The 24,393-nt window shown below is 42.8% G+C and overlaps 1 protein-coding gene across 4 annotated transcripts in view; it reads left to right on the top strand.

Annotated features, from left to right (window-relative positions):
- The first annotated feature begins 1,334 nt into the window (after positions 1-1,334).
- Positions 1,335-24,393, top strand: part of fer (fer (fps/fes related) tyrosine kinase) — a 40,634-nt gene continuing 17,575 nt past the window's right edge. Inside the window, exons 1-10 of one of the 4 annotated variants that reach the window (XM_023797343.2) lie at positions 1,343-2,042; positions 12,130-12,406; positions 14,040-14,213; positions 14,596-14,695; positions 15,335-15,355; positions 17,135-17,318; positions 18,598-18,735; positions 18,902-19,021; positions 19,188-19,310; positions 22,271-22,460. In XM_023797343.2, coding sequence (XP_023653111.1) covers positions 12,191-12,406; positions 14,040-14,213; positions 14,596-14,695; positions 15,335-15,355; positions 17,135-17,318; positions 18,598-18,735; positions 18,902-19,021; positions 19,188-19,310; positions 22,271-22,460 — 1,266 coding nt within the window. In that variant the 5' untranslated portion in view covers positions 1,343-2,042; positions 12,130-12,190. The other 3 variants (XM_023797335.2, XM_023797350.2, XM_072714877.1) reach the window with 3 other exon arrangements.

The raw sequence follows: 24,393 nt of genomic DNA on the forward strand, positions 1-24,393 counted from the left end.
ACAGGGAGTCGGATGCCTGCCATAACTGTTAACACCTTCGGTAATTGTGCTGGAGTGAATCACTCATACTTGCAACATATTTCACTCCCCCCTGCTCCATCCTTGAAGGCTGCATCACTGTAAAGTCATGAAGGGCCGTATCCAGGGACAAGCACTCATCGAGAGACTCCAATGGGCTCCAGCTGCATTTGATTACTCTTCAATCTCTTTTTCTTGGCATGATATAGCAAGAGCTACAGTAAAACCCATCTTTCCCTGTTGTCCTTAGATCTTTAGTGTTTTATTATTATTTGGTTGAATAGCCAGTTACTGATTTACGCTGATTTAACATACAGCTGAATGTATTAGGTTTAGTATCTGATTCTTAGACTCTCTTAAGACTTTCATCCTGTGTTGTTAAGCATGCTTGCCGCCATCAAAATACCTGACAATTCTGGCATTTATGCTTCAGGCGCCTTCTGAGTATATTCTATATTGTGCCAGCTGAGATCAGCTCATGGTTTCGACTCCTAATTAGCGATGAGTGACTGAAAATAGAACTTGACTGGTGACACATGTGTGACAGCCACACGATGGGTATCACTATCACTTTGCAGCTCCATTGTTGTGTATTAAAGTCACTGTGTCTTCACAGGATGATGTGGCCATTGGCTCAGTGTGTCCTGCCTCCCATCATGTACAAAAACAACGCTGGAGTGTTAATAACAAGTGTTGCACCGTTAAATATAGGCTTAGGTCACGTGATGTGTGGAATACAAATTTGTATATAGATCTTTTCACAGTGATACATTGATCCCAGTTTCCATCAGTCTGGTGGTGTGGATACGTTTATATTATCATACCATCTCCCTTTTGTGTTGTAACTTCATCGAATTATATTTTTTTTATGAAACGTATATTAATATAAAGATACGTTGTTCAGTTTAGAAATACATATTTAGTTATCCTACCTTAAAATGTTACGAGTGAATATTAATATATAAATGAAAGAGTGAGATTTAAATTCAGTTTTCAAATAGCGTGGATAGGGAACGAATATACCACTTACAGTACCTTCCAAAAACTTTAAATATACTACTTAAACGCAAATTTTAAAACAAAATATACTACAATAACACTACTAAAATTATATAATATACGTTAAGGCATCCTTGTGCCTTGTTTATGGATCTGCCCATTAAGTTACACGTTGAACATGTTACATATTAGGAGATTTAATAATGAAAGTTTTAGCATAGGGTTTATCTTAAGAAAGCAATTTTTCTTTAAAGCGCGTGTGGGAGCAGATGCTGTTTGCATGCTGTAAATTTCATTTTAAAAGATCGTGGCAGTGGGATGGTCCTAAGGAAGTGAGCAGAGCTGCTCCATGGAGGAAAACCTGGAAGGAAGCCAGAGCTGGAACAAAGAGCCTGTGCTAGGAAAACGCACGATCTGATAGGAAAAGCGGCTCGCATATAGTTTGTATTAGCCTTATGCACGGAAAAACACCGGCAACATTCACGGCTTGGATGGCAGTTTTTCAGGCATAGCCCGCTCGTCTTGTCCAGGCTGTCGATGTTAGCTCTCGAGCTGCGGCCGCCCACCTTGTGCGCTCGCTCGCTAGCCGGCCGCCTGCGCAGCGCCTCAGTGCACGTCACCCTCCGGAGCTCCGCCATCCCGGAGCGGAAACCCCTCCCGAAACTGGGCTCCGTCAGCCTCGGGAACCCATCGAGCGGAGAGGAAAAGGGGGAGAGAGAGAGAGAGGGACGTCGGCTTGATACAAACAAGGCACCAGGAAGCGCGGAGAAGCGACGAAAGAGGAGAGAAAGGGCGGCGTGGGGGCGCCGATCGCGTACTGGAGCAACGGGCGATTGCGGGTGATCCGCGGCAGTCCTGCCAAGGACTTCATCACACCTTTTTCGTGTTTTTTTCTGTTTTGTTTTTTTTTTTTTACTGAAACTGCAACATCCACCCGACATTGGGCTAACGCTCGGCTCGGCATTCGGAACCCCGGGCCAGATGACTCCCTGAAACCCGACTCAGCTGGCCGATCATCCCCCCCGGTAAGTGCGAGCAGCCCTCCAGAGCCCATCCGGCCGGCCGGGCTCCTTTGTTCCGCGACTTTTACGCAGCCTTCAGTGGCGTCCCTCCCCCCGCCCGGCGTCCCGGCCTCCGGTTCAGCTAGCCGTTAGCGGGGCGAGAGGGTTCATTTTGACTGCTAAGCTAAAGCTGTAAAGACACGCTGTTAACCCACCGGCAAGAGGTAAAAGAGAGAGGGGGAGGAGGGCGGCAGCGCAGCCGGGCCCGGTAAAGATGTCGGTGATGAGCCGCATGCAACTCTTATAGCCTCGCGGGTGTCAGTGCCCTGCTGGCCGGCGGGGTCTGTGAACGCCAAACACCGGATAAGTGAAGGGAAAGACCCCAGGGGGTGACATGTATAAAATATGCAAGATTATACAGGGATACCGGACACCTCTCCTCGTTACTGACAATATAAATATTAAATGTGCTTTCAGGATGTATTATGTGTAGGCTACATATAAACTGCAGATCGGCCAGTGTATTAGTGGTCAGTAGATGATGATGGTAATAATAATAATAATAATAATAATGCATGTAACAATTGACGTATAATCACCACGTAAACTTAGCAAAAAAAATATATATAGTTATTTAGGCGAGTATGAAAGGTCTTTTTGGAGCTTCTGGGATTCATGTTATTTATTTATTTTCTTTTTTACTTTAGTAAGTGGGTGGGGTTACAGTGTCCACCGTCACCGAGGCTGTCGGTACCGGTATCAATTAAGCTGCTCCTCGGCACGAATCCAAATTAAACTCCATCATAAAGTGGCCTGCAGATGATTAAATGTTTAATAATAAATGGATTAGCTGGGATCCGTTTGCGTGATGATCCTCTCAAATATGCATCTTTGCATTTTAATAGGAACAAGCTTTGTTTGTTTAACAATTATAAGGATTCAATGTGCACTCAGCAGCTATGTAACTCTCACTAACTTGATTCTGACAAAGACGGACAATACGGTGTTATCAGAAGCACTGGCTGCAGAGCACCTATACACACATGATAGAGTTTCAGTTCCTCTTTATGGTTTTCATAAGATCCCACTGCACGCCGTAACGTGCAGTTTTTAATCACAGCAGCGAGCGTCGGGGGTCAACAGGATTATTATTACATCGGCTTTCGGCTGTTTCGTAAACATCCATAACCCCATCGGACAATTTGGGAGATGGAGGAGCACGTAAGTGGGAGTTTAGCGCAACAAGGATTCGCTGTGTGCGACAAAACCGCTCCGTGGGGGGACAGCAATCCGAATACCACCCCGGAGCGACCTCTGGGGGGAGGAATTTCCTTATTCTTAATTAACCCTAAGCTCTGCTGCAGAGATGGTCTCTGAAAGTGCCCGATTCCAAAGTGGAAACGAGGTTTTTGGGAAGCGGTGAAGTATTGGCATTAAAAACTGTAACAAGCACACGAGCACATTCACTAACAGCCCAGCATGTGCAATACACTTAATACAACGAAGGGGAGGGGAGGGGCCGGTCAGAGTGACCAAAAGCGGAAGGTGGATTTTAATTCACGCTATAGGTCCCTGGGAGTGCGTCCGAAAAAGCCGGCTGTCAGGTGCTTTCGGCACCCAGACGCCGCGAGCGTGTACGAACCTGCCAAATAAAACATGAAAACCCTGCATTTCTGTCCCAGTCTCCAGCCGAAAGAGCACCGGCGAAAACATGCTGATCTTACGGATGCGCTGCTGAAACACACGCCAATCACATGAAATATATTATTCATGAAATGCATTATTAATACGCTTTGTTAATAAGCACACTGTGCAGAACAACTCCATGTACACTTATATATACTTAAATATTTGGTGAAACCACCGTAAGTATGTGGCATTTGCACCTTCTGAGATTAAGGACATAATGAATTTACGTGCGTATTTTAAATAACAATTTATTTAAAACAGGAACTGTAACCAACGGAAACAATACACTACACGAAGCAAAGCGCCACAACTGTCACCACAACTGAAGGCTACATTATTTTAATACAAATGCTGTGTGTGTGTGTATGTATATATACATATATAAACCTATATTTTAAGATGACTTCAGCTGTCATTTATTTCTACCAGTTTTAAAGACGTTTAGTTTTCCTTTGCTTACAGGCCTGTCTATAAAAATACTCATATCCAAAAGGCCAATAATGACAATTTATAAATTATCAACAGACTAGATGATCTTTAAAATGAAATTAATTTAAACTGTTAATTCTTTAAAAACAAAGTTTCGGTGTGCTAGTAGCCAAGCATCTTTTCGTTACAGATGACCTGCGTTACGTTTCATTAATTTTCCTAACAACAAATACACATGCATCTGGACGGTATCTCCCTGAATAGTAATGAGTGCTTGTAAACAAATATGCAATTGAAACCTAATACTAAAGTTTTTAATCCTCCTAGTCTGAATGGTGTGTGTGCTATGATGCAGTCTGTTTTACTCCAGGGTTTTTGGTTATGTTCTGTGTCAGGTTCTAGGTCAGTTGAATGTTCTGTCTCAGGTTCTAGGTCAGATGAAGTTGTATTGTATGAGACTACTACTTGTGTATGGGTGAATTAGTCCTATAAAGAATTTTTGAGTATGTTTTTGTTTGTTCCCACATGAAACGTTGATTCTGAAACTTTTCATTCTCAGCGACCCCCACTTTCGAGTCTATTTTTTACATCGCTGCTACATAATTTGTTCAGCTGCTGGTTCTTTTGCAGGGATCCTGGCCTTTCAGCCTCACAATGACCCCTCTCTCCCACCCCCCACCAAAGGAACATGGCCAGTTTGATAAATATGTAGTGTTTCAGAGTGTTATTTTTTTATTTGGAGCTTGCATTTGATAAATGGAACAATGTGCTTTTCATGACACCAGTGTAGGAAGTTGTGTGTTATTGTCTGAAGTGTTTATGACCTTTCCTTCAGTGTGCCGTTTGGTTGATGTGTGGAAAAAAAACAACATTCAAAATATGTCCTGAACCTGCTGTTTTGATGTAGTTTGGCCTTCCTTCGCGCCTTACTAAACCGTGGTTCTTTTCTTGACCTTTGGGAGGGCGTTAGCACCTGACGAAGAGCAGGAGCTGTGTCCCAATCGCCTGGTTCATTGCAATCAGCTACTGCAGTGCTAGTCTGTTGCTGGTCCCCACTGCTATGGACTCCACTGGTCCTCCAGGCCTTGGTTAGCTGATGCTGCACTGGTTTCTATTTGAAGTCTTTTTATCATTATTATTAAGCATATGTCAGAGAAACATGGAGTTTGGAGGGTGAAATAATGAAGGCACAGGGCCCCCCCCCCCCCAGTTCTGGAAAGCGCGTTTCTGGGAAGTTGAATGCTATGTGATATTATGTTTTTGTTCGTCAGCTGAAAAGCCGGGAGCGGTGTTAACAATGAGGTTGCAGCGTGAGGAAACCCACAAAAATATCATTCTTGCAAAACGTATCTCTTCTCAGCTTGGTGCTGGACACAGCTGAGACCGGGGACTGTTAAAATGTAAGAAGGTAAATCTCTTTTTCAGGTACATTTAAGTGTATTTAGTGAATTCTGAATGCTGGAAAAAAAAGCCAGTAGGAGACTAAGGTAGTTAACTGGTTTATTTTTCAACAGTGCTCAAAGGAAGTCTAGGGATGCTTGCTTGATTCTATAAAAATGTTGCAGATTTATTGGTTTCATAGCAACAGTCAATTGACAAGCAATGCTTAACATATCTGCCCATATCTTCCCTGCAGACATTTTCTTTTTTTTAGAGGTCATTTTTTTGACTGACTCATTCAGTTCTGTTCTTGCCGTTTTGCTATTAATTGCAGGTGTGTTTGGCTCCCAAAGGGTTTTATGTGACTGCAAAGGTGTTACCAATTAAAAAGCACCCAATGATACTTGTCAATAAACTTTTTTAACTTCGAACAGCTTTTACAACTATAATTTGGGTTTGTTACTACTTGAAATGATTGTTTTACTTAAAACTTCTGGTTGTTTGCAATGTGATCTATATTTTTTGTAAATAAATGAAGTAATGATTTTTGTTATGAAACTAATACATTTGTGATATTTTACTGAATAAAGTGAGCATCTCAGGACTCTCTGTGAGCCCTGCATTGTATTTATCTCTTTGGGGGGATTGGAACATTTTAGGAATACTTTGAGTTAAATTATTGTCTTTTGAGCTGCTCACACATAATAATATTCCATTTCCTGTGAAACAGTGGGACGCCTAGTACCTGTTTTATATTTAAAATACCTCTATTCACATATTTTTCCCCTCATGTTTGGTGAAGGCCGGATGCGAAGCTTTACAGCACGAGCCGTTTCGAACAGCCGAATGGTGGACAGATAGTAAGTTCATGCCACTCACAGAGAGGAAATGGCACTAATCGCTGCCTATTGTGTAAGACTGTCATGCAGCACTGGATTTGGTTTCGTATAGTTAACCTGGCATTTTCTCTCTTTAATGACAGAGCGAGGGGAGGAGGAGCCTTTTAAGGACTGTTGACACTGTAATAAAATATGTACTTCCTGGAATGTAGTTGTTTTTCAAGGTGTTATTTTTTGCTGCAGATACTTGAAAATAGAAAACACCTTAGAATATATGTGACAAATAGAGTACCAGAGAAGTGTGCAAGAAAACTGTATCTTGGATTCCTCAAAATAGTTACCTTTTGTGTTGTTAACAGCTTCACAAACAAGGCATTCGGTTAGCATGTTTCAGCAGGAAATTACCCAACCTTCTGCAGCTGTGGAAGGTGTAGCGATGTAGGGCAGGTTCACTGGGATGGAGCTCTGCCGACTGGGCAGGCCAGGTCATTAGTTTGGTGTGTCCTTCACCTTCCGCCATCGCCTGATAGTTCTTGCACAATCTTGCAGAAGAATGAAAGTAGCAGTCCAAGCGGCTATAGTCTGGAGGCAATGGCGTGCCTTTGAGGCCCGTGATGCTGAGATAGGCCTATCGTCAGATTGCTGTCGTGGTATCACCAGATCGGCAGCTCTCTCACTAGCGGGCAGCCCCCACAAACCGGCCCTGAGCCCGCCGTGTCGCTCCTGCAGTACTAATGCACTCGTCCTCTCTGCATCTTGCAGACGTTTGATGCTGGTTCCACGTTAATTAGTCTAATTTGTTTGATGAATAAGTGTACAGGTAATAAATCATAGATAATTATGGCTTCAGATGGGTACTCCAACTTAACTCCAGACCTTGTGACTGGTACTGTGTGCTTGTATGTATGAGTGTACTATATGCAGGGGCATTCCTTTGGGCTGAGCCTTTAAGGGGGTCCAGGGGGTTGTATTGGCTGGTTTTCATTATTGAGGGGATTACAACCCCCCCCCCTTATAATTTACACCCATGACTGTATGTGTAAAAATTAGGGATGGGCTGATCCACATTTTTTCAGTTCTGATCCAATTACGATACACAACTGCCGATACCGATACAGATTCCGATACAAGAACTCTTGTTACTTTGTTATACTTTATATATAATTTTTTTAAGCTAGTAAATACAGATGGGGAAAAAAAGTATGACCAAAATATTTAATTAGGCTACTACAAACATACATAACATACATAAAGTATAACATACGTTTTAAGCGTTTTTTAGGCATTTGCAGTTCAATATGAATATCTTCAAAGCAAGTATACACAAGTGGCGAATGCTTAAAATTTAAAAAAAAATTTCTCCCATTGGCGTCAGCTCAGTTACGATGGCAGCCCCTCTTGTATCACAAGCTACAGCGAGTTTGCACAACAGTCCAAGTTAGCGACTCCCAAATCATCTATTGCTTTTTTTTTGTCTCGCACTGTTGCGTGTTTTGTTAAGTGGAATTGTCCATTTAACGCTATTCCCACCTCTCAAAACTTTGTTTTACAAAGATTGCAAATCGCTGTGCTACTGGTTTCTGTTAAAAGCGTAAAATACTCCCAGATCGTCACGTCTTATCTTATGCTCCTCGTACTGCGAAGGGTATGCGCATGACATCACAGCAGGCGGAAGTTACTGTACTCACACCCACTGAGTAGCAAAAAAAAAAGTCTGAGGGGCAGCGTTAGATTTCGATTTGAATGCCGCAAAAAAAAACACGTAAAATGGGAAAGAACTGTTGTGCGATTGATTGTACAAATAGCTCCTATTTCGTGTTAAATCTATATTTGTAGAGAATATTGGATCGGTGCATCTCTAGTAGAAATATGTATATATGTGTAATTTTTACACTAAACCACAATGAACTCACACCCTGCCTCCGTGACGCACTTGGCGCCACATCCCGTACTGGACGATGCTGATCTTGTGGTCCAGTTGTGTCGCGCTTTAGTGTGTACGTGTCCTGCTGCCCTCTTTCCACATACAATGAAATCCGCTTATAGTGATCACGTCTGTCAGGGTGAAATTCATCAGTATAAGTGGATGATCTTTATAGCAATTTTTTTTTCTTTTCCTTTGTCTCAGGCAGATTACCATCTAACTGACATTTGTATATTACATACATATAAGGTACAAAACGGACAGCGTCACTATTTACTGAAATTTATTGACTTGAATAATACAGTATAGATGTTTCAACAATGAAAGAAAAGAAAATGAATTACCGTTGTTTTACTTTTCTTCTTATGTTGTCATGTATATAAAAAAAGCCCAAAATAAACATTGTATGTGGACTACTTGATTACTCTAAGTGAATTATTCAAACAGTATTTGTACAGGAATGATTCTGTCCCAAGATTTTTGATCCGTATAAGTGGTTGATCACTATAAGTGGTTTTCACTGTATGTATGAAAACATGTATGTATATATTTGTGAAGATTTTTTTTTTAATGCATGCACAGGAGTGCACTTTCCACCCCCGTAAGGGTTGAGGAACTTTTTCCCCCCCAGTGTGAGCATGTGCCCACTGACGAAGGCAGGCACCAGTGCTGAGATTGCTCTGCAGTGCTGTTTTGTTACTGTTTCACTTGTCTATTCAGACGGGTGTTCTTATGTGATGTTTGGACATGTTGTTTTTGTAAGATCTCCATCATATCTTGCCTTCTTGTTTTCACACCATCACTACTGTGGCCGGTGGTGACACCTCGCCTTTATTTTGTTAGCACAGTCTTGGTCAGGGGACCTGTTAATCTGGGCTCCTTTCACTCTTATTATAACTCTTGAACTCTTCACACACCACACACAGCTTTACAGGAAAGGTACTGTTGCTGTGAGAGCAATTATGTTGGACCCTAGAATAGCGCACAGTAGAATTAAAACTTAAATGAACGTTGTGATCTCTGTGAACGGCAGAGCAGGCATGTTGTGGTTGTATCTCAAGCTAAATGGGCCGGGTGATTCATCTTGATAAAAATTGGTGTCGTGAAAAATTCAAGTGAATACTTTATGGGTCATTGCAGTGTTAATCTAATACAATTTTTTTTTTTTGATTGTTGGTCTACCATGCAGGGGTGGGAGCTTGTGTGATCTTTGTTTCCTGTTCTGAACTTCTGGGGGTGTTTTCGGAGCCCTGTGTGAAACATGCTGCAGATACTCGATAAGATGAGAATCTTTATTGTCGATGCGCATAGAGCAGTGGGATATCTGAGAGGTACAAACTATATAGCGAATTATAACTGGATCCACGGTATCCGGGGGCACATTGATGTGAGGCAGGTATTTCAATTTTAAAGAATATGATTTGTTTCGATTTAATCGATTATTTTGATAACCTAAATTCAAGCCTTTTTTAACTTAAAAATTCGCAGAATATTACCACGGGAGCTTAATTATAAACTATTTTTGGAATACAAAGTAGAATCTCGGAACATCAATTGTTATTATGAACTATTATGAACTGTACTTAAAAAAATAAACACATTAAAGGAAGCACTGCCTAATTGGAGGGGGGAATTTGCCAGTGCAGATGAACAGAATGACGTTACATTTGTTTTTTATTCTGCAGAAAACAAAAGATAGATCTGCGGGCCAGATTTAACAAAGTTATACAGTCATGTGAAAAAATTAGGACACCCCGTTAAATGTTTAGTTCTTTATTAAGAAATATCTACATATTACTATTAAATCTTCTTTCAAATCATATGTGTAGATAAAGGTGATGTAACTGTATCACCTATGCAAAGGAAAGAAACAAATTCACTTATTTAACAGAAGAAATTAACTATGATGCCAATTTTCACTTAAGAAAAAGTTAGGACAACCTCACCTCCATTTTTATTTAAAATGCCTAGAGTTAGATTCAGGTGCACCACATCAGGTGAAAATGATTAGAACATTATTACAGAGCTTTTTGGTGGAGTCTCTCTTATTTATACCATAGACATTTAGTTTGGTTTGCTCTTGATTGTTGAAATGAGTGGGATCACCATGGTGAGATCCAAAGAGCCTCTGAGGCCTTCAGAAAGAAGCATGTAGATGCATATGAGTCTGGGAAGGATATAAAAAGATCTCAAGACTTCCACTGTCCGGACAACAATTTACAAGTGGATAACATTTAAAACAACTGCCAGTATGGCCAGGGCAGGCTGTCCTAGCAAGTTCAGCCCAAGAGCAGACCCCAAGATGCTGAAATATAAGTCTCCAAAAATCCTAAAATGTCATCACAGGTCATACAGGAAGCTCTTGCTACAGCTGATGTCAAGGTACATGCATCTACCATCAGAAAGTGACTGTGCAAGTTTGGTTTACATGGGAGCTGTGCAAGGAGGAAACCCTTACTGTCAAAAAAATACCAGGGCAAGACTGAAGTTTGCCAGAGACCCACCTAGACAAAGACCGGGACATTTGGAACAATGTGCTTTGGACAGATGAATCTGAAATTGAATTATTTGGACATAGTAACAGAGGACAGTTTGGTGTAAACCAAAGACATATTTTGACTAAAAGAACCTCATGCCAGCTGTGAAACATGGGTGTGGAAATGTCATGGTTTCGGGCTGCTTTGCTGCAGCAGAACCTGGCCAGCTCACCATCATAGAATCTACTATGAATTCTTCATCATATCAGAGGATGCTTGAGGACGATGTGAGATCATCTGATCATCAAGTTGAAGCTGAAGTTGGGGTGGATCATGCAAATCACAATGACTCAAAACATTCCAGTAAATTTACCAAGGAATGGCTTACAAGAAAGAAATGAGTTCTGGAATAGTCAAGTCAAAGCCCGGATCTGAATCCTATTGAGATGCTGTGAGGTGATTTGAAGTGCAAGTGCATGCAGGACACCCTTCAAACATCACACAGCTTAAGGAATTCTGCATTGGAGAGTGGGGAAAACTTTCTGCCAGTCAATGTCAGAGATTGATAGATGGTTATAGGAAACGTCTCATTGAAGTTATTTCAGCCAAAGGGGGAAATACTAGCTATTAGGGCACAGGGTGTCCTAACTTTTTCCTCAGTAGGCATTGGCATCTTAGTTAATTTCTTTTGTGAAACAAGTGAATTTGTTTCTTCTTTTTTCATCGGTCATGCAATTAAATCACCTTTATCTACAAATACAATTTGAAACAAGATTTAATATTGATATATGTTTATTTCTTAATCAAGTACTAAATATTTAATGGGTGTCCTAATTTTTTCACATAACTGTAAATGTTGTGGCCCAGTACTTTGAAACCTCTGCATGAGCCAATGGAATCCCTTGTCCTCCATTACAGAAAGTAACTCATCCAGCGTGATCATCATAGTAACTGTGTTTGCCGTTAGCAAAAAGAACCACTTTTGTGCTACAAAAGAGAGGCATTTCCCATTAGCATGATTGCGCAAATATTATCTTAACTGTCAGGTAGCAAAAAAATCATCAGGTAGCGCTTCCTTTATGAATATTAATGAACCTTGCCCTCCCATCTTACCCTTCTGGAATTTGTGTGCTTCTGCTGCTACTCTGCGTGTCTGCCTGTAGTGTGAGAGTGCCCAACTTGAAAGTATGACTGTCTCTGTATTTGCATTGCCTCCAACGATCAATTCTGACATTACATATTGACGCGGTTGAATTGCTACCTTAATAATCAATTCATCACGATTCATGTATGCTGTTTTGGATAAAGTGCAGTAGAGCAGCGGTTATAGAATTGATGTTAACTTTGTACGATTATTGTCTTTCTAACCCCAGTGCAGGACATGCTGCCCTGAAGCCTCCACCTGACAACCCCGTGAAGATCGCGAGCCTTTGAATGAAGATGGGATTCGGGCGAGACCTGCGCAGCTGCCACGATGGCCTGGTCAAGCTTCAGGACTGGGAGCTGAAGCTTCTGGAGATGGTGAAGCGCTTCATGACGCTGAGGGTGAAGAGCGACAAGGAGTACGCATCGCTGCTGCTCAACATCAGCCAGCACGTGGACCGGCACGACGGCGCCAGCCAGGCCGACTACATCAGCACCGTCTCCAAGGTGACCTGCAGGGAACGATAAGCAACCGTTGAGTCACATGGGGAGTTGGGGTCAATCACGCCCAAGAGCTGTGTTCGTGTGCATGTGTGTGTATGAGCATGAATATATTTCATTGTGAGGACCAAATGTCCCCACAATGTGATAAACCCTATGTTATGAAAACCTGTGACTGCAATAAAAAAAATTCCAAAATGGTAATGCAAATTTATGCAAGCAAATGATAATTCTGCTAGCATTTAATGCGAACATAACACTGCAATTGTCAGTCATGGTAGCAGAAATTAGCACATGGAAAATCATGATGTATACCGTGTGAACAGTAAATTAGCGTTTCTTTGGTTTTACGTCACTGTCGCTCTCCAAAACTGGCAATGCTTTTACTGCAATAGTGGAAAAGTGAAGCGAGCTGGAAGCTCTTTGTGTGAGGGCTCGGATACGGGACGGCTCGGTTCCTGTATGCCAGTGGAAAAGTGCCAAAAGTTGGGTTATGTCCATAGAAATGAATGGAGACCTATAGAAACCTAATCTGTGTGTGTGCGTGAAAGTTTGTATGCTCTCCCCTTATTACTGGGGTTCCCTCAACCAGTCCAAAGATACAGAAGTAGCATCTCTCTATTGCCCCTAATGCATGTGTGTATATCCCCTGTGGTAGCCCACCCTGCTGTCCACCCTAGTGGTAGCCCAGCCCTTTACTTCCTGCAGTAGGCTCCAGGCCCCCCCTGTAACCCTGAACTAAATGCGCGGTTGGAAGATAAATGGTAAAGTCAGAGTTCAGAAATACGGAGTTTACATGATCACTGTGACAGATACAGCAGAGTAGGTTCTAACCCCAAATATGTCACAAAAATCCCTCTCTTATTCACTTGCAGGTTCAACTGTGGGACAGGTTTTATTGTCTTCTTAAATGTAGTCTTAAAATAGTTGAAAATGTTGGGTGGTTTATTTCACGGCTGTGGGATTTGGTTAGGGTGTTATCTGCATTGATTCTTTGGCGCTCGTTCGGCCCCTGTGAACCCCTGTGGCGTGTGAGGCGTTAGTGCTGATATTATCACTGGCAAATGCTGCAGCCTTACAGCTGTGTTTTTTGTGATATTAAATGGGCCAGTTTCTGTCAGGAATATATGTGAAGAAAATGCCTTGGGGTCTGCGATGGCCATCAGCATATTGAAATCCAGCACTGTTGGTGTTTCGGCCAACCTCATTGTTAAGGCTCTTGATCATCTTCACACCACACCACACCAGACCTCCCATACTGAGACCACGGACACTAGCTCCTCCTTGGACATTCCCTGATGTTCTCAAAGCCGGCTGGGAGATGTAGTTCCTCCGGCATGTCCTACGCCAACACCCAACAGAAACCACGTTAATTCAGTAGAAAGCTTCAGACTCGACTGACGAAGCCGTGATTCTGGGTGACAGTCACATTTCTCGGCTTTCTTTTAAAGCTATAGAAATGGTACGGAGAAAACTGCTGCTGAATATCGGGATTGACCTGAAAGAGTTTGCTGGAAGAAACATGCACCACAAAGTCCATGGTCTCCTAGGGGCTTCGTTAAAGCAGGTGTGGCGAGTGAAGGCGATGGTCTGTAAACGTCTGCAGATGGACAGATGTTTTCTCCTTAATCTGCCGCAGTCCTGGGCTCACATGGTGCAGCAGACGGAGCAGCTGAGCAGGATCATGAAGTCACACGCCGAGGAGCTGAACTCTGGACCCCTGCACCGGCTCACGCTGATGATCAAGGACAAGCAGCAAGTGAAGAAGAGCTACCAGAGCATCCACCAGCAGATTGAGGCCGAGATGACCAAGGTACGTTCCAGCATACGCTGGGCTCAGACTGAATGCCACGTGTTCCCAACACAGTCCAAACATGGGCAGTTAGGCTAAATGGAGTCACTAAGTTAGCTATAATGTGTGTGTGTGCATGTTTTTGAGGTGTGGGTGTATGTGTCCTACGATGAACTGGCATCCCGTCTAGGGTTTCCCAAGCCTTGTGCCCTGTGCCACCTGGAACAGGTATATGAGTATGTGTGAGAATATGCTAATTAGGCAGACTACAGAGTTAGTGATCGCGTAACTTCGACATCCTAAATGACTGTGTGCCTGAAGTGTGTGTGAGGTGTACAGCTGGCATTTCTGTTCCCCACAAATAAATGACTGTAACTGTTCTTGCTGTACTTTTTCTTCACAGGTTACAAAGAACGACCTGGAGAAGTTGAAAAGCATCTACAGGCAGTTAACAAAGGACGCCAACTGTGCCAAAGAGAAATACAAAGAGGCCATTCTGAAAGGTAGGGGCTGTGGATGCCCGCATGTCAGCCCAGCAAGCATTTCTGTCACCTTCCGGGGCATCTGCTCCGCTCAGAAAGTATTTATGGGGATCACATGCTGTCTTTCAGCGACGCCAAGTCATGGGTGGTTTTCATTGGTGATCAGTATTGTTAAAAAAGTTTCTCTTGGCTTTATGTCCAATATATGTACAGGAAGCTTTCAACTTATGTACAAGCAGGATTTTACATCAAATCGTGATGTATGCAAGAAATATCTGAGATGTGCGGTTTACGGAAGCACCAATGCAAAGGTGACATGAAAATATCTTTAAAAAAAGTTTTTGTTAAATTAATTGTACTCTTTAGTACTTATTACTAGTATATTTTTGGCGTGTGTATTTTTTGCTATATGGTGACCTTAGTGATTTGTGTGGTAAATCTGACCTGCGTAAAATTTGACTTCTGTAAGGGTTTGTGGAACAGATTGCTTCTCAGTCAAGAGCTGCCTGTACACAACAGTTCAGATGTGTTTAGTATCTGTACCATCTTGCTGGAATAGCACTGGCTGTTAGTCAGATTGAGTTGACCTCGTAAAATAACCGTAGGTCAGTTTAGTATCTCTATTATGATCACTGCTCTCTGTTACTCCAAAATGATCAGAGGAATATCTGAAAACATCAGGTAAGTTCTCCCTCTCACCTCTGATCATCTCCTGCGGTTCTTTAGAGTTTTTTCTGTTGTGTTTTTTTTTTTTTTGCTGAATTTGGCATGCATGACCTGTGTGTTATGCTTCTTCAGTCGCAGCGTGTTGCCTGCCTGTCTGCCTGCCTGCCTGTCTGTGTGTCACGTCACCTGAATGTTTCTGACGAGTATGAAAGGGATTCGCACCTATGTGCTCAGTTAATTAAGCACTTTGTTATCAAGGACTGATTATTTTAGAACATGACAGCAACTAAACAATGATAAATCAAAGGTAGCTGTTCAATATGTAAAACTCGGGTGGGGATTTGAAACCTAATTGAAGATTGTCATATGCAAGGATCTGCATGTTCCCAGTAGATATAGTACATGTTTCATGAGTAGTAATTTTCATTTGGACTTGCAAAGATAAATGCTTTATCATCATTAATGCCATGATTCAAGATTTTAGTAGCTTTTTTTTTTTTTTAATAGAATGTCGTTTGTTTGCATGTTTGCTTTGCATAATCTGCATGTTTCTGAATCTTGATGCACCCATATCTGTGCCTGCTGGCCGTTGACCTTTCAGTTTGTGTGTGATAAGGACCTGAAACACCTGGCCAACCATTTTCCCCAAGAGCGGACTGGCTGACTGAGCTGAGGGCTGAAAAGATGGCATAATATTTCCTATAGTCTGACCTAAGATTAACTAGTGACAAGGTATTACAGGCATCTCTGTAATCAGGGAAGTGAATGTGTGACTCAGGGGAATGTGATTTTTAGGAATGTAGTCTAGCTGTGTCCCCCAAATGCTGTCATCACCAACATGAATGGGTATGAAGGCTCAGATAGTCACCTATCTGAGCTCCGAGCCTTTAAGGTATGCTCCTTCTTTAGGCATCAGCATTCTGATTTATATGGCCCTTCAGAGCCTTAAGACAGAATTCGGCCCTCATTTATCGAAGCAGCCTGTTGTCGTTTGATCCTCAGTCCACTATTACCGCTGGCGTTTGTGTAGTGTGGCTGCCGTATTTTTCAAAAACATGTTGTCGTCTTTGTTCCGTTTGCCCTCCCGGGACCTGTGAGAATTGGAAAATATTTCCCCCTGCCAGACTTCATTGTCAGGCTGTTTTTATTGTGTGGGGAGTAATCCCCCCCTTGGCGTTTGGATGTTCAGCTCCTGAGCACGAACAATCCATCAGCCCTCCCGGAGGTGTGAGCGTGTGCCTCCCCCAGGAACACAATAGGGAGCTGTTCCTCTCATTTACACACCGAGGCGTGTTTTTGCCGTGCTGAATGAAAGTGGCTCACGCCGCAGGTTGCAGACACACTCCGTGCCAAAATAAACCTCCAGTACCATCAGCTTTGTTTACAAAAGATCTGTGCCGATGAATGACATTACAACTCAATGAATATTACATTATAGCTGATATGACATGTTAGCACAGTGCTGAAACATAATGTGACAGAAAGATACAGAAAGATAAAATATGGTCTGTGTTTCTCTAAGGAGTCTGTTAGTGGGGCTGTGATTACCTTGATTACCTTGACTGTCATTGGTGCAGAGAACTTGTATGACCGGAGAGAAGCAGTTACTTTGATTTCTGTAAGGAGTCTGTCTTTTGGACTATGGCTGCATTAATCGTCATTTGGCCTGACCGCGGAGAGGGTTCTAACTTCCGCCCGACGCGGAGAGGGTCTTGAGTGACAGTATGACTGTAGAGAGACTCCTGACGGCCACCTGACCACGGAGAAGGTCCTGACAACCGTGCATCTCCGCAGGTAAGGAGCCGGAGAAGGCACGGGAGCGCTATGATAAAGCGACCATGAAGCTGCACAATCTGCACAACCAGTACGTGCTGGCAGTGAGGAGCGCGCAGCTGCAGCAGGAGCAGTACCATGACAGCACGCTGCCGCTACTGCTGGACTCGCTGCAGAAGATGCAGGAGGAGATGATCAGTGCGCTGTGAGTGGGCCGCCCTCCCCGTCGGCTTCCCCCGCCCTCCCCGCCGTTTGGGATTGGCCTGTCGGAAGCCAGCTGGCAGCAAATGTCTTCATGTTATACAAGTACATTCTTGTCTGGCTCATTATGTGGATTGGTTTGTCACAGACGGTAGGTAGATTAAGTTATGAAATGACGTGTGTCCCTAACGAGACCTGTCAGTCTGTCGTTTCAGGAACTGGGCGGGTCTCAATAACTCCTGATTTTGAGTGTAGCCCTTGATTTACTGGTTTTTGATTTCCTGTGAAGGATTATTCATTTCCGTTCCCCGTTCTTATGGGCCACTGTGAAATCATCCCTCTCTCTAGAAGACATCTGATCCTTAGCTGATCTGTGCTGTGCAAAAAATTGATCTGCTTAATATATTTCACGTTAAGTCACTTAATTGTACATGCTGAGTGAGCCATAGATAATTTGTCATGCTGTACCATACGTAACACAGCTGTTATGGTACAATCACCCCTGAGTGCAAAAGGATCAGCACAGTAATAAGTGTGTCGCCTTCTTCCTATGACTCTAAAAGTCCTACCGCCCCCCCCCCCCCTCGGATGTTTCAAAATCTAAGTAAATAGCTGCTGACCATCAGAAGATCATAGCTAGCACACGTGACTAATTATAAATCCAAAAATTAGTTGATTTGTTAAATGGTCATCTGGTGGCATGTCTGATGCCTCCCAAGGGACTAATGTGAATTTTTGGTCCAACACGTTCAACAGACTGTATGAAAACAGCAAATTCATGAAGATCACCATAGCGTAGGTTCTGTTTAGACAGTTTAAGCCTTTTGAAAATCTAAATCTAATTGCCAAAAAATAGCTTTTCTTCTGGACTGTATTGCTGTGATGAGGTAGGATATGTAGGGTCAGCAGAAATCGGTTTGGCTTCATTTTATATTGTGAAGCACTGCCTACATCTGGTTGCTTGCGTATGAGTGTATGTACAGGGTTGAGAGTAATTTACGCTGTTTGCCTTGTTCGTAGCACACTGTACTCTATCCTTCATCAAACATCAAATGTTGCTCGTGCTCAGCCATGTTTACCTGCTTTGGTTGCTGGCATCCCAAAATGTACCCGCTTTAACCATTTGAAAATTTCTGGAACAGTGCATCTTTCTCTTAATCCTTTCTGCAACCCACTGAAACAGAACTAATATTTGTATTTTCGACGAGACACTGTTGTGGTTTTTGAGCTAAGATTTGAATGGGCATTCTGTTTGATGGCGATGCTGTCTCTCTGCTCTCCAGGAAGGCAGTTCTGGAGGAATACAGTGAAATCACCAGCCTCTTATCTGACGAAATCGTCAAGGTGCATAAAGAGATTCACACGTCCATAGAACAGATAGACCCGTCATCAGAGTATGATAACTTCATCGAAACTCACAGGTACCACTGCGTGAGAAGCTGGTTAACTTGGATTAATCTTGGCCTCTAAACCCGTTGCCCACTGCCTAAAGATATTTCTTTCACTTTTGCATCTTTATGTTTTCGCTGTAGTAATGGCCTATTTCTCGCAAGTGAAATAAAATGAGCCTTGTACATTTTCCTCCAGGTCTCAAGAGATCAAAGAGCCCTGTGTTGAATTCGACGTGTCGCTATTAGAGGAAACCGAGAATCTCCACGCCAATGAGATTCAGTGGAACAATTTAACGGCAGACAGCTTACAAGCTGTGTAAGTCTGTATGATTTAATACCTTAAGGTACTACACGATGTGTGGTAATTCACTTCCCTAGTTATTTTCATAAGACTCTTTTCAAAAGCCTTTGAATTTCAGAAACAGCATGTGAGGTATAAAAAGATCCCGCTCAGAGGGTAACTGAGGGTGGCCTTTCGTCAGGTTGAAGTCCACGTCTGATGAGCTGGTCCTCACACAGCAGAGCCTCCACACCAAAGAGGACCTCATGCAGGACCTGGAGAGTAAGATCGAGGAGTCTGCCAAGACTTGCGAGAAGAAGTCAGAGTATGTCATTTTTTTTCTTCTCTGCAGTTGCCAGCTTTGGGTCATGTTTTTGATGAAAATCTCATTCCAGTGGTCATCCTCTGGGTTAATGTTAGTTTGTAGACTCAGGTGCAGTCTCCAGAGTAATCCATTAGTAAACCCAGGATAAAAATTAATCCAGGATTTCATTTTACACAAGGCTTAATTTTAGATGCTTGTTTGGACACTTACTCCCTATTTAGTACCGCATAATACCTTCTTTATCTCTAGAAGCACTTTGGGGGTTGATGAGTTCTTTGTTCATAGTTGCCTTTCTGCACACCACCGTGATACTGAGCTATTATTTTTGCACTTGTGGCCTTCCTGTTAGTTGTAACGAGTCTGGTCACTCTCCTCTGACCTAGTAATAACGTGGTTTCAGCCACAAAGCTGCTTTTGGCTGTTTTTGGTTTATCACACCATGTGTGAGAATCTCAAGAGGGCGGCTGTTTCTGAGATGCTGGTACCACCATGCCTGGCATCAGCCATCGCACCACGTTTGAAATCACCTAAGGCCAATTCACACTTAACTTTTCCATGTGCGCTTTCAGTTTCGGACAAAGGGACGTGATGTAAATATCATCATCAGTGTTTGGTGGCAAACGGCTGCGGTCAGTGTGTCCAGATTTTCATGTATAGCAGGAACTATAGGCGTCGACTGCACATGTGAAATATTTCTTCACAATTAATGATATATTACTCTGGAGCCCCTAAGAGATCAGGATGAGATTTAAAAAAATATATTTTAAATTTTAAAAATTGCGATCCATCGCAATAGTTTTCCGTTACTAATAATAATTGTAGCTAGTAGTCTGTAGTCTGTTTAAAGAAAAAAACATAGAATGAATCAACTAATAACTATAACCTAAATGATACAGACCAGTTAAGTTTGCTTTATGCATTAAACTATGGGGCACCATGTAACTTTCATATGTATGTTTTATATGTATTTATTGATAGTGACACTGTGTCTATTCACCACCAGTAACTGTAAACAAGACAGCTGGGCTGTTGAACATGAAGTGCACGCACAAACATCATGTAGGTTTATTCTTGCCTTTGCGTTGCAGCAAGTAGTAAGTGGGCAAGTGCAGTGGGAACGCAAAACTATTAACAGGGGTGGACATTTCAGGTCCAGAAAGTAAAAAGATTTTGTTTCAACCAACGAGTTGAGTACTCTATGACTATAACTGTTTATGCTCAACTGGTTGGTTGAAACAAAATCTTGGTCTGGATTTTTACTTTCTGGACCTGAAATATGCACCTCTGACTATTAAAAAAAATATTTTCCCAACCTGACCTCTCAGGGGCTCTGTATATTCCACCTTTGTCTTGCTTATTATTGATTTCTATGCAAATCACACTTTTTCACAAGAATCCAATAGTGCTTTCAGTGAGAAACATGATCCAGCAGAGGTAAATAGTATATATTAAACATAGTTACTCCAAATTCTTTGTGAGACAAAGCAAACATCAATTAAGTAGTTTTACAAAATAAAGTTATGTTTTTATTGTTTTAGAAAGTCGAGAAGACTTGGGGTTATAAACTGCATGTCATCCTGATTTTTGCATAAGCTTCATTCAGACCTTAGAGACGACATCTGTCCTCTGCTGGTCTGGAGGAATATCATTGCACTACGCATGTGCCGACGGCAACCATCCGTATCCACAGTATGAACACAAGCTGCCATGCGGACGACCGTCCCCAGGCCGAAAGCGCACAAAAGTGCACGCAGAAAGAGGAAAGTTTGAGCTAGGCTTCAGGTCAGGCTTCTTAGCTGTTCCTAGCTGAGCAGCAGGTGTACCTCATGCACCCATTTACGTATTCGGTCGTAGCCATGTGACTGGCTGATTGCTGTAACGCACGGGGGTACCTAACCTGGCTACGTATACTTCTGTCAGGCCTCTGAGCTGCTAATACACGCAGTAATCTTCACTTCATTCCCACAGACACGCTGCAGACCCTGTAGCCAAAAGCCAAACACACTTTCCTTTAGCATTTTGTATTTTGGTATATTGTTTCCATTTTTGTATCCAAGGTATATTCATATTTATCCATAGTAATTTTGTTTAGTTACTTAGAGTGCTGCATCTATGGTATGAGGTCCCCGTTTTTGATAATCATAAGAGTTGATGAGCTATTCGAGTTGGTATGAAGCCAGTGGTGCTTTCTGGAACATCTGGTCTTGCATCACACATTCTGTCTCTTCTCTGGAGATGAGGAATGATGTGGAGCAAGCTTTTTGTCTCCTACATTGTATTAGTTGTTGAGAGCTAAAACCAGGTTTGAATGGATGTAAGGTGTGTGAATTAAATGAAGCGTGTAATGGCAGTGCCGGGAGGGATGTCCATGTCTCTGTCTGTCTGTGTGTGTGTCTGGGTCTGTGTGTTTAGGGTTAGATTCAGTGCATTTTCTCCCTAACCATATCATCTGTGATATAAAATGTTAGTATATAAATGTGTATTTACCTGTGGGGGGGTAAGTCCTGGTACCCCTTTCTGTAATGCCCCTTTATAGCCTTTATTGTAATTAATCACCCTATTATTAACCATCATCCAGTTTCTGATCCCATGAGTTCCCATGGTCACAATGTCGTATTGACAGATATGATGACAGGAATTCTTCTTCTGTGGACTGTGATGTGTATGCAGCTAAAGCGCCTACAAAGACAGGGCGCCCTCTAGTGGGAATGTGTGCTTACGCACTACTTACTGGTGAACTGGTTGCTGACTCCAGCCTCAGCACCTATGGAGACAAGATGCCGTCTAGTGGGAATGTGTGCTTACACACCATATATTAGCGACCTGGGTCACTGGCTCAGGCCTTTCTGCCGCATCATGGCCACAGGAAAGTACAGAAGGTATAGAGGCGCACGATTCGGAGACGGTGAGGGGAGGCAGTTCTCGGAGTGTGGCTCGCTGACCCGTCGTCTCCCCGGCAGCGCGGTGCTGCTCCTGGGCCAGAAGCAAGCGCTAGAGGAGCTCCGGCAGACGGTGCAGCTGCTGCGCTGCAGTGAGGCCAAGCTAACAGCGCAGAAGGAGCTGCTGCAGCAGAAGATGCAGGAGAACGAGGGCAAGGAGCCACCGCCCGTCGTCAACTATGAGGAAGACGCGCGCTCCGTCAACTCCATGGTGAGCGGGCCACCCGACGCCCCCTGCTGCTCTCTGATGGGAATACACCTGCTGTCATTCGGGTTCTACTTTCTGGTGCTCAGAACTCCATTTTTGACCTCTCATCATATAATTATCCTTCAAGGATAAAAACATTCTAACTTGATGGGAACTTTTCACAGGATATTTAGATTAATATTAGGGGGGCGGCACTGCTGCCTCACAGCAAGAAGGTCCTGGGTTCAGTCCCGGGTCCTTTCTGTGTGGAGTTTGCACGCTCTCCCCGTGTTCACCCCCATAGGTTTTCGCCGGGGGCTCTGGTTTCCTCCCACAGTCCATAAGCGTGCAGGATAGGTTGATTGGTGAGTCTAACTTGGCCCTGTGAGTGTGTGCACCCTGCGGTGTGTTGGCGGCTGCCCAGGGTTGGTTCACGCCTGCGCCCATTGTTCCCGGGATAGGCTCCGGTACCTCCCGCGACCCCAGTTGGGATTAAGCCGTTTCAGATAATGGGTGGGTGGATCTTAAAATTATAGTTTAAATGTACACATGCATTTACGTAATGCTGGTCATGTTTCTGTCGGGTTGAAATAGTTTTAAATAGCACAAGCTATTGTGAAAGCAATGAAATTTGTTTGTACATGAAAAATGTATTAAATGTACTTCACTTCCTGGTCCTAGTTATTGCAATACTAATGTCTAAGAGGGTTGTAGTTGCCATATTTAGTATTGGCAACAGGGGGCAGTGTGGACCTACTCCTCATTTTCAGATTTTTTTTCAGTTTGACTCTTAAATCTCTGTATTGATGTTCAGTAACTGCTGGCCCAGTCAGAGCTCACGATCTGTAGAGGCGTGGGGGCTAGTGTACCACTCTCAATCAATCTTCATGTTAAAAATGATTTGTTTTTTATATGTAATTGTCTTTGCATAATCAACTGCAGGGTGTATTTTTCAGGGATTAAATCTCAGAATAACTTGAAAATTAAAGGATAATGTTACTTAACTCCTTTAATTAATCCATCTGTTTTAGTGTTTTGCGGTTCTAGTGTTGATTCAAAATGATTATGTGACTCACAAATGTTTTCTAATATCCATTGTAATTGATTATAGTTTCTGTGCTGTTTAGGGGTGATTAGAAAGTATCTCCAAATATGCCAATAAAATGCACCATATTCTAAACATTCTAAAAACCTGAAAACATTACTACAATTAAAAAAATTAAATAATCTTTCCAGCAAGATGGTCCCCACCTTGCTTTTGGGTGGAATATGTTATTTTGTAGCAGATTTGGGGAAAAGCATTTTAAATAATTAATATAAGAGATTTTTTTTATGTTAGATTCCCAGACTGAGCTACTGGGCGTTTCTGTACTGGCGGGGCAGCCTGTGCCTGAAAGTGCTCTGGGCTGCTAATTAAACACTAAAATAGCTTAAATTAAATGTGGAAGGGAGTTTTAACGTTAGTTTTCCTGCGGGGAAAGCCCTTGAGTAGGACGTGAACTTGACAAATTATTATTAACCGAAAACTACAACAAATTTTCTTCCAAAGCTTGACGCGTTCACTTATGCAGCTTGGAAACGAGGGCAATATCCCAGCTCTGGGCCTCTCTGTTTGCATCCTTGTCTGGTTTACAGCAACCTGTGGCTGTTCTGAGTGAATAATGGAAAATGTCAGGAAGGTCCACAGTTTCTCAAGACCCTGTTTAGAATTTGATCACTGTTACTGCCAAGATGCAGCCAAGGGGGCCCTTCGGGGCCCTCAGCCCCCCCCCCAGTGTAGTGGTTGTTTTTCATTAACGGGGGGGGGGAGGGGGGCAAACCTCTGGGATTCAGGTCCTCTGAAAGCAGAGTGGAGATGGGGATAAACCTGTCATGGAAGTCAGTGCACAGGCTCTCAGTCTATACCTAGCAGCAGTCATTCTCTATCATTATCATCATTCCATGTCATGTGACCTCC

The sequence above is a fragment of the Paramormyrops kingsleyae genome, chromosome 7 (assembly GCF_048594095.1).
Source record: "Paramormyrops kingsleyae isolate MSU_618 chromosome 7, PKINGS_0.4, whole genome shotgun sequence".
NCBI lineage: Eukaryota > Metazoa > Chordata > Actinopteri > Osteoglossiformes > Mormyridae > Paramormyrops > Paramormyrops kingsleyae.